This window comes from Chiloscyllium plagiosum, unplaced genomic scaffold (genome assembly GCF_037043375.1).
Source record: "Chiloscyllium plagiosum isolate Xiang-an unplaced genomic scaffold, Cpla_swu_hap1 HiC_scaffold_3, whole genome shotgun sequence".
NCBI lineage: Eukaryota > Metazoa > Chordata > Chondrichthyes > Orectolobiformes > Hemiscylliidae > Chiloscyllium > Chiloscyllium plagiosum.
In genome coordinates, this window is record NW_028270141.1 from 161315861 (window position 1) to 161333378 (window position 17518).

General features: G+C 52.3%; 1 protein-coding gene across 1 annotated transcript in view; it reads right to left on the reverse strand.

Moving 5' to 3' along the window:
- LOC122547319 (tau-tubulin kinase 1-like) overlaps positions 1 to 17518 on the reverse strand; it is a 226303-nt gene that overhangs the window by 172783 nt on the left and 36002 nt on the right. Inside the window, exon 5 of the mRNA XM_087976604.1 lies at positions 4644 to 4709. Coding sequence (XP_087832730.1) covers positions 4644 to 4709 — 66 coding nt within the window. The remainder of the gene's footprint in view (positions 1 to 4643; positions 4710 to 17518) is intronic.

The following is a 17518-nucleotide window of genomic DNA, read 5'->3' on the forward strand; positions in this document are numbered from 1 at the left end:
AAAAATTCCAGAAGATTATTAATGACTTGGAAGAGGGAGTTGAAGGGGGGGTCAGTAAATTTGCAGATGATACGAAGATTGTGGAGTTGTGGATAGTGAGGAGGGCTGTTGTCGGCTGCAAAGGGACTTAGATATGATGCAGAGCTGGGCTGAGGAGTGGCAGATGGAGTTCAACCCTGCCAAGTGTGAGGTTGTCCATTTTGGAAAGACAAATAAGAATGCGGAATACAGGGTTAACGGTAGGGTTCTTAGTGAGGTGAAGGAACAGAGGGATCTTGGGGTCTATGTTCATAGATCTTTGAAAGTTGCCACTCAGGTGGAGAGAGCTTGTAAGAAGGCCTATGGTGTATTAGCGTTCATTAGCAGAGGGATTGAATTCAAGAGTCGTGAAGTGATGTTGCAGCTGTACAGGACCTTGGTTAGGCCACATTTGGAGTACTGTGTGCAGTTCTGGTCGCCTCACTTTAAGAAAAATGTGGAAGCTTTGGAGAGGGTGCAGAGAAGATTTACCAGGATGTTGCCTGGAATGGAGAATAAGTCGTACGAGGATAGGTTGAGAGTGCTAGGCCTTTTCTCATTGGAACGGCGAAGGATGAGGGGTGACTTGATAGAGGTTTATAAGATGATCAGAGGAATAGATAGAGTAGACAATCAGAAACTTTTTCCCCGGGTACAACAGTGTGTTACAAGGGGACATAAATTTAAGGTGAAGGGTGGAAGGTATAGGGGAGATGTCAGGGGTGGGTTCTTTACCCAGAGAGTGGTGGGGGCATGGAATGCGCTGCCTGTGGGAGTGGCAGAGTCAGAATCATTGGTGACCTTTAAGCGGCAATTGGATAGGTACATGGATGGGTGCTTAAGCTAGGACAAATGTTCGGCACAACATCGTGGGCCGAAGGGCCTGTTCTGTGCTGTATTGTTCCATGTTCTATACCCAGAAATATCTGCCATTGTTTCTCCACTGTCATCCCTGCTAAGGTATTGCACCATTGAACTTTGGCCAGCTCCTCCCTCATAGCTCCATAGTTCCCTTTATTCAACTGAAATATTGTCACTTCCGATTGTACCCTCTTCCTTTCAAACTGCAGATTAAAGCTTATTGTATTATGGTCACTACCTCCCAATGGCTCCTTCACTTCGAGGTCCCTGATCAAATCCGGTTCGTTGTACAACACCAGATCCAGAATTGCTTTCTCCCTGGTCGGCTCCAGCACCAGCTGTTCTAAGAATCCGCCTCGGAGGCACTCCACAAAGTCTCTTTCTTGGGGTCCAGTACCATCCTGACTCTCCCAGTCTACCTACATGTTGAAACCCCCCATAACAACTGTAGTAATATCTTTGCAACAGGCCAATTTCAGCTCCTTATTCAACTTACACACTACATCCAGACTACTGTTTGGGGGCCTATAGATAACACCCAAGAGGGTCTTTCTACCCTTAGAATTTCTCAGCTCTATCCATACTGACTCTACATCCTCTGATTCTAGGTCCCCCTAGCACACCACTGCTCACCTTCTCAAAAACTCAATGAGGTTTGTGAGACACGACCTGCCCTTGCTGAAACCATGTTGACTATCTCCAATCAAGTTGTTGCTTGCTAGATGATTATAAATCTTATCTCTTATAATCCTTTCCAAAACCTTTCCTACAACAGACATAAGGCTCACTGGTCTATAATTTCCTGGGTCATTTCTACCGCCCTTCTTCAACAAAGGCACAACATTTGCAATCCTCTAGTCCTCTGGTACTGAAACTGTAGACAATGATGACTCAAAGATCAAGGCCAAAGGCTCTGCTATCCTCTCCCTAATTTCCCACAGAATCCGCGGATAACTTCCATCCGGCCCAGGGGACTTGTCTACTTTCACTCCTTCCTGAATTGCTAATACCTCCTCCTTACTAACCTCGATCCTTTCCAGTCTCATATCCCGTGTATCATTCTTCTCCTCTACAATATTCTCCTTTTCCTGAGTGAACACCGATGAGGAATGTTCGTTTAGCGCCTCTCCGATCTCCACAGGGCCCTATTCCTACCCTAATCATCCTTTTATTCCTCACATACCTATAGAAAGCTTTAGGGTGCTCCTTTATTCTACCTGTTAAAGACTGCTCGGGTCCTCTCTTTGCTCTTCTTAACTCTCTCTTTAAATCCTTCCGAGCTGATCTGTAACTCTCCATCGCCTCATCTGTACCATCTCGTCTCATAAGCCTCCTTCTTCAGCTTAACAAGAGATACAATTCCTTTAGTAAACCATGGTTCCCTTACCTTGTCACTTCCTCCCTGCCTGACAGGGACATACCTATCAAGGATACGCAATACCTGTTCCTTATACCAGCTCCACATTTCCATTGTCTGCATCTCCTGCATTTTGTTACCCCATTCTATCCATCCTAATTCTGACCTAATTGCATTAAAATTACCCTTGCCCCATTGATAACTCCTGACCTGTGGTATGTACCTATCCCTTTCCATCTCTAAACTAAACATAACTGAATTATGGTCACTCTCTCCAAAGTGCTCACCTACAACTAAATCAAACACCTGGCCTGGTTCATTACCAAGCACCAGATCCAGTGTGGAGTCCCCTTCTCGTCGGCCCTTCGACATACTGTGTCAGGAAACCCTCCTGTACACACTGGATAAAAACTGATCCATCCAACGTACTAGAGTTATAGCATTCCAGTCAATGTTGGGGAAGTTAAAGTCCCCCATAATGACCACCCTGTTCCTTTCACTCCTACCCAGAATCGATTTGCCGATCCTATCCTCCACCTCCCTGGAACTCTGCGGAGGCCTATAAAAACTCCCAGCAGTGTGACCTCTCCTCTCCTGTTTCTAACCTCAGCCCACACTACCTCAGTAGACGAGTCCTTGTCAAAAGTCCTCTCAGCCACCGTGACACTATCCTTGACTAACAAGGCCACACCTCCCCCTCTTTTACCATCTTGCCTGTTCTTAATGAAAGATCTAAACCCTGGAACCTGCAATATCCATTCCTCACCCTACTTTATCTAAATTAAACTCTATCTGCCCCTCCTCAGCCCACTGGCCCATCTGATCAAGATCCCGCCCATCTGATCAAGATCCCGCTGTACTGTGAGGTTACATTCTTCACTGTCCACTATACCTCCAATAGTGGTGTCATCCACAAACCTACTCACCAAGCCTCCTGTATTCTCATTCAAATCGTTTATATAAATGATGAACAGCAGTGGAACCGGCATCCATCCCAGTGAGACACTGCTGGTCATAGGCCTCCAGTCTGACCAACAACCCTCCACCATCCTCTGTCTCCTACTGTCAAGCCAATCTTGTATCCAACCGGCTAGCTCTCTCTGAATCTCACTAACTAACCAACCATGCAGAAACTCATCAAAGGCCTTGGTCAAGTCCATGCAGACAATGTCAACTGCTCCACTTTCACCTATACTCTTGGTCACCTCTTCAAAGAACCTCAGTCGAGTTAGTGGGAGATGATTTCCCACGCACAAAGCCACGCTGACTATCCCGAATCAAATGCCTGGAGCTCCTGCCTCTCAGAACCCCCTCCAACAACTTATCTCTACCGACGTCAGGCTCACCGATCTGTAGTCCTCTGGCTTTTCCTTATGGTCTTTCTTAAACAATGGCACAACATTAGCCACCCTCCAGTCTTCTGGCACCTCACTCAGAATGAGGCTGTCAATGATACAAGTATCCCTGCGAGGGGCCCACAGTTTCTTCCCGGGCTTCCCACAATGGCCTTGATCAGGGCCTGGGGACATATCCACCTTAATGGTCGGCCTCACCCTCTCCTCCATTTTTTATTTGTTCCTATCCCGACACAAACAGCCAAATGTACTGTCAATGGCAAAGACAGCGGGACACAAGCTTCATGCAGTTGAGGAGAGACCTTCTCTGTTCTTTGGGTCGAACATTCCAAATGTTGGCCTTGTTTCCTTAGTAAGGCTTTGAAAGGGAGATGTTGGCCGAGCCGTAATGTCACTGCATTAGTAATCCAGAGCCCAGGTAACTAACTGGGGACATTGGTTCAATTCTTACCATGGAAGAGGCTGGCGTCTGAAATGCATGTAACCATTGTCAATTCTCATACAAATCTGTCTGGCTGACTCATGCCCTTCAGGGAAGGAAATCCGGCCTATGTGAGTCTCCAGACCCACAGCACGGTACTTTTCCCAATAAATACCAGCCTTGCCAATGATGACCATATCCCACATCCAAATACAGTGCCACTAACGTTAGTGACCTCTCTCTGTCTATCTAACCTTGGCCTCTTTGTTCTTCCCAATTATCCCCTCAAACTTACCCAAGTGTGAAGTTCAAATGCCCCTTCCATGCACTTTGAGTTTTCAAAATTGTTTTCTCATATTTTGTCTCTCTCCCTGCTCTCCCACCTTTGGGCAACATCCCACATGTTGAAATCTGGATTGTGTTTCTGCAAATGATGGCCAGTGATCTCTGCACCAAACGCTGTGGGCTCCCCCACATCCCACCTACACTTGTCTAAGGAACTACCTTTAACTTCTTGTCTGCACATTGTTGCTTTGGGGACTTCTACATGACTTCAACTCCCATTCTAACTTCCGGCTCCATTAACACTCCCACCCGTCACTGGGAAGAGCATGAACATACAGTCCCTTACTCGGTTTTTGTGAGCATTGACAGATGCGTAGCGAACAGTTCCTCGGAATCCTGCGACTGCCCGAGGCTGCAACAAAGGCAAGACAAAGGTCACATGTGAGATTCCGCACATCAGACGGTGCCAAGGCTTACAGCACTGGGCTCCCCCAGGAAAATCCCAGATAGGCCTGTGAATCTCCTCTGGGAATCTCCCAGACAGGTCTGGGAATCTCCCCTGGGAATCTCCCAGACAGGCCTGGGAATCTCCCCTGGGAATCTCCCAGACAGGCCTGGGAATCTCCCCTGGGAATCTCCCAGACAGGCCTGGGAATCTCCCCTGGGAATCTCCCAAACAGCCTGGGAATCTGCCCGGGAATCTCCCAGACAGGCCCAGGAAACTCCCCTGGAAAACTTCCAGACAAGCCTGGGAATCTCCCGGACAGGCCCAGGAATCTCCTATTGGAATCTCCCAGACAAGTCCGGGAATCTCCTGTGGGAATCTCCAAGACAAGCCCTGGAATCTCCCGGACAGGCCCAGGAATCTCCTGTTGGAATCTCCCAGACAAGTCCGGGAATCTCCTGTGGGAATCTCCAAGACAAGCCCTGGAATGTCCCAGACAGGCCCAGGAATCTCCTGTTGGAATCTCCCAGACAAGCCCGGGAATCTCCCCGGGGAATCTCCCAGACAGGCCTAGGAATCTCCCAGACAAGCCCAGGAATCTCCTGTGGGAAATTCCCGGAAGGGCCCGGGAATCTCCCTGTGATGAGGTCCCAAATCCAGTGAGCTGCTCACCTGAACCCCAGCGGTGCCCCCTGGTATGTGTCACAGGTCAGCGATGGAGCTAATCAGGAGCTGGTGCTTAGCTGAAGATTCATATTCTCATCATCTCACTGAATGTCATCTCAGGGCTTCACCATGATCAAAACAAAGGGAGACAGTGACAAAATAAACTCATCAAAGCAAAGGAAATGAAACGGAAAGATTGGGATCGAGTTCAGTCATTGAGCTTTCAGAGCTCACTATTACTGATTCACACTGAAATGATTCCAGAACCTTCTCTGTCACAGAAGCACAGGCTAACTCCCTGAAGATCTCACACACCCCAGACCACACCACTGCCCGGAACCTGACCCCAGGGACATCCCCCGAACGCGGACACCGGGGACAACCCCTGAACCCTGACCCCGAGATTAACCCCTGAACCCTGACCCCGAGATTAACCCCTGAACACTGACCCTGGGGTTAACCCCCCCAAATCTCGACTCAGGATTACCCATCCGAGCCATGACCTTGGAGAAATGACCCCCTCCCCCCCCCGGCCACCGATCTCCAGTGCAACACTCCCTGGGGAAACACCCCCCTCTCAACCCCAATCCCGGGATTACTCCCTGAACCTGGAATTACCTCCACCCCAAAACCTCGACCCTGGAATTACCCCCTGAACCCCGACCCTGGAGAAGCATCCCCCCACAAAATCTGGCCTTGGGATTAATACCCGAACCCTGACTCCAGGGACACCACCCCCCACCCCCCACCACCACCTCACCGGAACTCCAACTCTGGGGACACCCCTCGAACCTTGATCCATGGGAAACCCCTGAACCCTGACCTCAGTCTCCCAGCCCGAATCCTGATCCATGGGAAACCCCTGAACCCTGACCCCTCACCCCAGGATTTCCTCCCTGAACCATGACCCCAGTCTGAACACTGACCCTGGTCTCCCAGGCTGAACCCTGACCCTGGGGAAACCTCTGAACCCTGACCCCGGTCTCCCAGCCTGAACCCAGATCCTAGGGTACTCCAACCCCCTGCCCACCTGATGGTACTGGCCTGAGAGGTACCACTCTCTCCAGCTGATGGATGTTAACCTGACAGTGTGCTGGAAGGCAGGTCCTGCTGTGGTTCAGAGAGGGCTCTGTCCAGTAAAACTGACTGAACCAACGAAAAGCACTGCTGCTGCTGAAACACTCCCACAGTGCTTTCACGTTGCACAACCATGGGAACATGCAGGGGACAGAAGATCTGATCATCAAACAAAGGCGTCAGGATGGAACACAAGAATGAACAATCCAAAAGAAACTGCAAAACAAAAACAACAAATAAGCAACTGAATCCAAACAGAAAAGAAAACCAGCCCGAGAGACCATGTTGCACTAACTGTACCGGAGAAATCTTCACCATTTTACACACTAGCTTAACCTCCAGAACGACCCAAACCACAGACACACACTGTTTTTCAGTGCAGCACTCCCTCAGCATTGACACACCGACAGTGTGGCGCTCCCTCGGTACTGGCCCTGTGACAGTGCGGCGCTCCCTCGGTACTGGCCCTGTGACAGTGTGGCGCTCCCTCGGTACTGGCCCTGTGACAGTGTGGCGCTCACTCGGTACTGGCCCTGTGACAGTGTGGCACTCGCTCGGTACTGGCCCTGTGACAGCGTGGCGCTGGCCCTGTGACAGTGCGGCGCTCACTCGGCATTGGCCCTGTGACAGCGTGGCACAGGCCCTGTGACAGTGTGGCGCTCCCTCGGTACTGGCCCTGTGACAGTGTGGCGCTCACTCGGTACTGGCCCTGTGACAGTGTGGCGCTCCCTCGGTACTGGCCCTGTGACAGTGTGGCGCTCACTCGGTACTGGCCCTGTGACAGTGTGGCGCTCCCTCGTTATGGCCCTGTGACAGCGTGGCGCTGGCCCTGTGACAGTGCGGCGCTCACTCGGCATTGGCCCTGTGACAGCGTGGCACAGGCCCTGTGACAGTGTGGCGCTCCCTCGTTATGGCCCTGTGACAGCGTGGCGCTGGCCCTGTGACAGTGCGGTGCTCTCTCGGCACTGGCCCTGTGACAGTGTGGCACTGGCTCTGTGACAGTGTAGCGCTCCCTCGGTACTGGCCGTGACAGTGCGGCGCTCCCTCGGCACTGGCCCTGTGACAGTGCGGCGCTCCCCTCGGCACTGGCCCTGTGACAGTGTGGCGCTCCCTCGGTACTGGCCCTGTGACAGCGCCGCGCTGGCCCTGTGACAGTGCGGCGCTCCCTCGGCACTGGCCCTGTGACAGTGCGGCGCTCCCTCGGCACTGGCCCTGTGACAGTGCGGCGCTCCCTCGGCACTGGCCCTGTGACAGTGCGGCGCTCCCTCGGCACTGGCCCTGTGACAGTGCGGCGCTCCCTCGGCACTGGCCCTGTGACAGTGCGGCGCTCCCTCGGCACTGGCCCTGTGACAGTGTGGCGCTCCTTCGATACTGGCCCTGTGACAGTGTGGCGCTCCCTCGGCACTGGCCCTGTGACAGTGTGGCGCTCCCTCGGTACTGGCCCTGTGACAGTGTGGAGCTCCCTCGGCACTGGACCTGTGACAGTGTGGCGCTCCCTCGGCACTGGCCCTGTGACAGTGTGGCGCTCCCTCGGTACTGGCCCTGTGACAGTGCGGCGCTGCCTCGGCACTGGTCCTGTGACAGTGTGGCGCTCCTTCGGCACTGGCGCTGTGACAGCGTGGCACTGGCCCTGTGACAGTGCGGCGCTCCCTCGGCACTGGCCCTGTGACAGTGCGGCGCTCCCTCAGCACTGGCCCTGTGACAGTGCGGCGCTCCATCGGCACTGGCCTTGTGACAGTGCGGCGCTCCCTCGGCACCGGCCCTGTGACAGTGCGGCGCTCTCTCGGCACTGGCTCTGTGACAGTGCGGTGCTCCCTCGGCACCGGCCCTGTGACAGTGTGGTGCTCCCTCGGCACTGGCTCTGTGACAGTGCGGTGCTCCATCGGCACTGGCCCGGTGACAGTGTGGCACTCGCTCGGCACTGGCCAGGTGACAGTGTGGCACTCCCTCGGCACTGGTCTGTGATAGTGCGGCACTGACCCTGTGACAGTGCGGCGCTCCCTCGGCACTGGCCCTGTGACAGTGCGGCGCTCCCTCGGCACTGGCCCTGTGACAGTGCGGCGCTCTCTCGGCACTGGCTCTGTGACAGTGCGGTGCTCCCTCGGCACCGGCCCTGTGACAGTGTGGTGCTCCCTCGGCACTGGCTCTGTGACAGTGCGGTGCTCCATCGGCACTGGCCCGGTGACAGTGTGGCACTCCCTCGGCACTGGCCAGGTGACAGTGTGGCACTCCCTCGGCACTGGTCGGTGATAGTGCGGCACTGACCCTGTGACAGTGCGGCGCTCCCTCGGCACTGGCCCTGTGACAGTGCGGCGCTCCCTCGGCACTGGCCCGTGACAGTGCGGCACTCCCTCGGCACTGGCCCTGTGACAGTGCGGCGCTCCCTCGGCACTGGCCCTGTGACAGTGCGGCACTCCCTCGGCAATGGCCCGGTGACAGCGTGGCACTCCCTCTGCACTGGCCCGGTGACAGCGTGGCACTCCCAGACTAATATACCGGGACCCAGACACTACGTCAGACTAATATACCGGGACCCAGACAATACGTCAGACTAATACACCGGGACCCAGACACACGTCAGACTAATATACCGGGACCCAGACACTACGTCAGACTAATATACCGGGACCCAGACACACGTCAGACTAATATACCGGGACCCAGACACACGTCAGACTAATATACCGGGACCCAGACACACGTCAGACTAATATACCGGGACCCAGACACTACGTCAGACTAATATACCGTGACACAGACACTACGTCAGACTAATATACCGGGACCCAGACACTACGTCAGACTAATATACCGGGACACAGATACTACGTCAGACTAATATACCGTGACACAGACACTACGTCAGACTAATATACCGGGACCCAGACACTACGTCAGACTAATATACCGGGACCCAGACACTACGTCAAACCAATATACCTGGACCCAGACAGACATCAGACTAATATACCGGGACTCAGACACTACGTCAGACTAATATACCGGGACCCAGACACACGTCAGACTAATATACCGTGACACAGACACTACGCCAGACTAATATACTGGGACCGAGACGGACGTCAGACTAATATACCGTGACACAGACACTACGCCAGACTAATATACTGGGACCGAGACGGACGTCAGACTAATAAACCGGGACCCAGACACTACGTCAGACTAATACCCGGGACCCAGACACACGTCAGACTAATATACCGGGACCCAGACACTACGTCAGACTAATATACCGGGACCCAGACACTACGTCAGACTAATATACCGGGACCCAGACACTACATCAGACTAATATACCGGGACCCAGACACTACGTCAGACTAATATACCGGGACACAGACACTACGTCAGACTAATATACCGTGACACAGACACTACGTCAGACTAATATACCGGGACCCAGACACTACGTCAGACTAATATACCGGGACCCAGACACTGCGTCAGACTAATATACCGGGACCCAGACACTACGTCAAACCAATATACCTGGACCCAGACAGACATCAGACTAATATACCGGGACCCAAACATTATGTCAGACTAATATACCGGGACTCAGACACTACGTCAGACTAATATACCGGGACCCAGACACTACATCAGACTAATATACCGGGACCCAGACACTACGTCAGACTAATATACCATGACACAGACACTTCGTCAGACTAAAACACCGGGACCCAGACACTACGTCAGACTAATATACCGGGACCCAGACAGACGTCAGACTAATATACCGGGACCCAGACAATACGTCTGACTAATATACCGTGACACAGACACTACGTTAGACTAATATACCGGGACCCAGACAGACGTCAGACTAATATACCGGGACCCAGACACTACGTCAGACTAATATACCGGGATCCAGACAATACGTCAGACTAATACACCGGGACCCAGACACTACGTCAGACTAATATACCGGGACCCAGACGGATGTTAGACTAATATACCGGGACCCCGACACTACGTCAGACTAATATACCGGGACGCAGACGGATGTTAGACTAATATACCGGGACCCACACACTACGTCAGACTAATATACCGGGACCCAGACACTACGTCAGACTAATATACCGGGACCCAGACGGACGTCAGACTAATATACCGGGACCCAGACACTACGTCAGACTAATATACTGGGAACCAGACACTACGTCAGGCTAATATACCGGGAACCAGACACACGTCAGACTAATACACCGGGACCCAGACAGACGTCAGACTAATATACCTGGACCCAGACAGACGTCAGGCTAAAACACCGGGACCCAGACACTACGTCAGACTAATATACCGGGACCCAGACAATACGTCAGACTAATATACCGGGACCCAGACACTACGTCAGACTAATATACCGGGACCCAGACACACGTCAGACTAATATACCGTGACACAGACACTACGCCAGACTAATATACTGGGACCGAGACGGACGTCAGACTAATAAACCGGGACCCAGACACTACGTCAGACTAATACCCGGGACCCAGACACACGTCAGACTAATATACCGGGACCCAGACACTACATCAGACTAATATACCGGGGCCCAGACACTACGTCAGACTAATATACCGGGACACAGACACACGTCAGACTAATATACCATGACACAGACACTTCGTCAGACTAAAACACCGGGACCCAGACACTACGTCAGACTAATATACCGGGACCCAGACAGACGTCAGACTAATATACCGGGACCCAGACAATACGTCTGACTAATATACCGTGACACAGACACTACGTCAGACTAATATACCTGGACCCAGACACTACGTCAGACTAATATACCGGGACCCAGACGGACGTCAGACTAATATACCGGGATCCAGACAATACGTCAGACTAATATACCGGGACCCAGACACTACATCAGACTAATATACCGGGACCCAGACACACGTCAGACTAATATACCGGGACCCAGACACTACGTCAGACTAGTATCCTGGGACCCAGACACTACGTCAGACTAATACACCGGGACCCAGACACTACATCAGACTAATATACCGCGAACCACACACTACGTCAGACTAATATACCGGGACCCAGACAATACGTCAGACTAATACACCGGGACCCAGACACACGTCAGACTAATATACCGGGACCCAGACACACGTCAGACTAATATACCGGGACCCAGACACTACGTCAGACTAATATACCGGGACCCAGACAATACGTCAGACTAATATACCGGGACCCAGACAATACGTCAGACTAATACACCGGGACCCAGACACTACGTCAGACTAATATACCGGGACCCAGACACTACGTCAGACTAAAATACCGGGACCCAGACACTACGTCAGACTAATATACCGGGACACAGACACTACGTCAGACTAATATACCGGGACCCAGACGGACGTCAGACTAATATACCGGGACCCAGACACTACGTCAGACTAATATACCGGGACCCAGACGGACGTCAGACTAATATACCGGGACCCAGACACACGTCAGACTAATATACCGGGACCCAGACACACGTCAGACTAATATACCGGGACCCAGACACACGTCAGACTAATATACCGGGACCCAGACACACGTCAGACTAATATACCGGGACCCAGACACTACGTCAGACTAATACACCGGGACACAGACACTACGTCAGACTAATATACCGGGACCCAGACGGACGTCAGACTAATATACCGGGACCCAGACACTACGTCAGACTAATATACCGGGACCCACACGGACGTCAGACTAATATACCGGGACACAGACACTACATCAGACTAATTTAACGGGACCCAGACGGACGTCAGACTAATATACCGGGACCCAGACACTACGTCAGACTAATACACCGGGACCCAGACGGACGTCAGACTAATATACCGGGACCCAGACACTACGTCAGACTAATATACCGGGACCCAGACACTACGTCAGACTAATATACCGCGAACCACACACTACGTCAGACTAATATACCGGGACCCAGACAATACGTCAGACTAATACACCGGGACCCAAACACGACGTCAGACTAATACACCGGGACCCAGACACTACGTCAGAATAATACACCGGGACCCAGACACTACGTCAGACTAATACACCGGGACCCAGACACTACGTCAGACTAATACACCGGGACCCAGACGGACGTCAGACTAATATACCGGGATCCAGACACTACGTCAGACTAATATACCGAGACCCAGACACTACGTCAGACTAATATACCGGGACCCAGACACTACGTCAGACTAATATACCGGGACACAGACACTACGTCAGACTAATATACCGGGACACAGACACTACGTCAGACTAATATACCGGGACCCAGACACTACGTCAGACTAATATACCGGGACCCAGACACTACGTCAGACTAATATACCGGGACCCAGACACTACGTCAGACTAATATACCGGGACACAGACACTACGTCAGACTAATATACCGGGACACAGACACTACGTCAGACTAATATACCGAGACCCAGACACTACGTCAGACTAATATACCGGGACACAGACACTACGTCAGACTAATATACCGGGACACAGACACTACGTCAGACTAATATACCGGGACCCAGACGGACGTCAGACTAATATACCGGGACCCAGACACTACGTCAGACTAATATACCGGGACACAGACACTACATCAGACTAATTTAACGGGACCCAGACGGACGTCAGACTAATATACCGGGACCCAGACACTACGTCAGACTAATACACCGGGACCCAGACGGACGTCAGACTAATATACCGGGACCCAGACACTACGTCAGACTAATATACCGGGACCCAGACACTACGTCAGACTAATATACCGCGAACCACACACTACGTCAGACTAATATACCGGGACCCAGACAATACGTCAGACTAATATACCGGGACCCAGACAATACGTCAGACTAATACACCGGGACCCAAACACGACGTCAGACTAATACACCGGGACCCAGACACTACGTCAGAATAATACACCGGGACCCAGACACTACGTCAGACTAATACACCGGGACCCAGACACTACGTCAGACTAATACACCGGGACCCAGACGGACGTCAGACTAATATACCGGGATCCAGACACTACGTCAGACTAATATACCGAGACCCAGACACTACGTCAGACTAATATACCGGGACCCAGACACTACGTCAGACTAATATACCGGGACACAGACACTACGTCAGACTAATATACCGGGACACAGACACTACGTCAGACTAATATACCGGGACCCAGACACTACGTCAGACTAATATACCGGGACCCAGACACTACGTCAGACTAATATACCGGGACCCAGACACTACGTCAGACTAATATACCGGGACACAGACACTACGTCAGACTAATATACCGGGACACAGACACTACGTCAGACTAATATACCGAGACCCAGACACTACGTCAGACTAATATACCGGGACACAGACACTACGTCAGACTAATATACCGGGACACAGACACTACGTCAGACTAATATACCGGGACCCAGACGGACGTCAGACTAATATACCGGGACCCAGACACTACGTCAGACTAATATACCGGGACACAGACACTACGTCAGACTAATATACCGGGACACAGACACTACGTCAGACTAATATACCGGGACACAGACACTACGTCAGACTAATATACCGGGACACAGACACTACGTCAGACTAATATACCGGGACCCAGACACTACGTCAGACTAATATACCGGGACCCAGACACTACGTCAGACTAATATACCGGGACACAGACACTACGTCAGACTAATATACCGGGACCCAGACGGATGTTAGACTAATATACCGGACCCACACACTACGTCAGACTAATATACCGGGACACAGACACTACGTCAGACTAATATCCCGGACCCAGACGGACGTCAGACTAATATACCGGGACCCAGACACTACGTCAGACTAATATACCGGGACCCAGACGGACGTCAGACTAATATACCGGGACACAGACAGACGTCAGACTAATATACCGGGACCCAGACACTACATCAGACTAATATACCGGGACCCAGACACACGTCAGACTAATATACCGGGACCCAGACACTACGTCAGACTAATATACCGGGACCCAGACACTACGTCAGACTAATATACCGGGACCCACTGGGGGGGAAGTCCCACACATACTGACCCTCACTGGGGGACAGTCCCACACACACTGACTCTCACTGGGGGGGGGGGGGGGAGACAGTCACACACACACACTGACTCTCACTGGGGGGGGGGGGAGACAGTCACACACACACTGACTCTCACTGGGGGGGGGGGGAGACAGTCACACACACACTGACTCTCACTTGGGGGGGGGAGATAGTCACACACACACTGACTCTCACTTGGGGGGGGGGGGGAAGATAGTCACACACACACACTGACTCGCACTGGGGGACAGTCCCACACACACACACTGACTCTCACTGGGGGACAGTCCCACACACACACTGACTCGCACTGGGGGACAGTCCCACACACACACACTGACTCTCACTGGGGAGACAGTCACACACACACACTGACTCTCCCTGGGGGGGGGGGGGAGACAGTCACACACACACTGACTCTCACTTGGGGGGGGGAGATAGTCACACACACACTGACTCTCACTTGGGGGGGGGGGGGAAGATAGTCACACACACACACTGACTCGCACTGGGGGACAGTCCCACACACACACACACACACACACTGACTCTCACTGGGGGGGGGGGGAGACAGTCACACACACACTGACTCTCACTTGGGGGGGGGAGATAGTCACACACACACTGACTCTCACTTGGGGGGGGGGGTGGGAAGATAGTCACACACACACACTGACTCGCACTGGGGGGACAGTCCCACACACACACACTGACTCTCACTGGGGGACAGTCCCACACACACACTGACTCTCACTAGGGGGACAGTCCCACACACACACTGACTCGCACTGGGGGACAGTCCCACACACACACTGACTCTCACTAGGGGGACAGTCCCACACACACACTGACTCTCACTGGGGGGGGAGACAGTCCCACACACACAGACTCTCACTGGGGGGACAGTCCCACACACACTGACTCTCACTTGGGGGGGGGGGGGGGGGGGGAGATAGTCACACACACACAGACTCTCACTGAGGGACAGTCCCACACACTGACTCTCACTGGAGGGACAGTCCCACACACACTGACTCTCACTGGGGGACAGTCCCACACACACTGACTCTCACTGGGGGACAGTCCCACACACACACACTGACTCTCACTGGGGGACAGTCCCACACACACACTGACTCTCACTGGGGGACAGTCCCACACACACACACTGACTCTCACTGGGGGGAGAGACAGTCCCACACACACTGACTCTCACTGGGGGACAATCCCACAAATACACTGACTCTCACTGGGGGACAATCCCACACACACACACACTGACTCTCACTGGGGGACAGTCCCACACACACACACTGACTCTCACTGGGGGGACAGTCCCACACACACACACTGACTCTCACTGGGGGACAATCCCACACACACACACTGACTCTCACTGGAGGGACAGTCCCACACACACACACTGACTCTCACTGGAGGGACAGTCCCACACACACTGACTCTCACTGGAGGGACAGTCCCACACACACTGACTCTCACTGGGGGACAGTCCCACAAATACACTGACTCTTCAAAGTTTGAGAGAAGATTTGTAGCTTGGGTGTTCGTTGCTTGGGAGCCTCCTGTGAAGCGCTTCTGTGGTGTTTCCTCCGGTGTTTATAGTGGCCTGTCCCTGCCGCTTCCGGTTGTCGGTTTCAGCTGTCCGCTGTAGTGGTTGGTATATTGGGTCCAGGTCGATGTGTTTGTTGATGGAGTTTGTGGATGAGTGCCAAGCTTCTAGGAATTCCCTGGCTGTTCTTTGTTTGGCTTGCCCGAGAATGGTAGTGTTGTCCCAGTCATATTCATGTTGCTTGTCGTCTGCGTGTGTGGCTACTAAGGATAGCTGGTCGTGTCGTTTCGTGGCTATTTGGTGTTCATGGATGCGGATCGTTCGCTGTCTTCCTGTTTGTCCTATGTAGTGTTTTGTGCAGTCCTTGCATGGGATTTTGTACACTACATTAGTTTTGCTCATGCTGGGTATCGGGTCCTTCGTTCTGGTGAGTTGTTGTCTGAGAGTGGCTGTTGGTTTGTGTGCTGTTATAAGTCCTAGTGGTCGCAGTAGTCTGGCTGTCATTTCAGAGATGTTCTTGACGTATGGTGGTGTGGCTAGCCCTTTTGGTTGCGGCATATCCTCGTTCTATTGTCTCTCCCTTAGGCATCTATTGATGAAATTGCGAGGATATCCATTTTTTGGTGAATACCTTGTATAGGTGTTCCTCTTCCTCTTTTTGCAGTTCTGGTGTGCTGCAGTGTGTTGTGGCCCTTTTGAATAGTGTCTTGATGCAACTTCTTTTGTGTGTGTTGGGGTGGTTGCTTTTGTAGTTCAGGACTTGGTCTGTGTGTGTGGCTTTCCTGTGTACCCTTGTAGTGAATTCTCCGTTCGGTGTTCTCTGTACCATCACGTCTCTGAATGGGAGTTGGCTATCCTTTTCTTCTTCTCTAGTGAATCGGATTCCTGTGAGTGTGGCGTTGATGATCCAGTGTGTGTTTTCTCTATTTCTGTGTTTTTAATGATTACAAACGTGTCATCAACGTATCTGACCCAGAGTTTGGGTTGAATTTGTGGTAAGACTGTTTGTTCTAACCTTTGCACTACTGCTTCTGCTATGAGTCCAGAGATGGGTGAGCCCATGGGTGTTCCGTTGATTTGTTCGTATATCTGGTTGTTGAATGTGAAGTGTGTTGTGAGGCACAAGTCCAGTAGTTTGAGTATGCCGTCTTTGTTGATGGGTTCAACGTCCTGTTGTCTGTTATGTCTGTTCAGCAGGTTGGCTATTGTTTCTCTGGCTAGGGCTTAGTCAATGGAGGTGAACA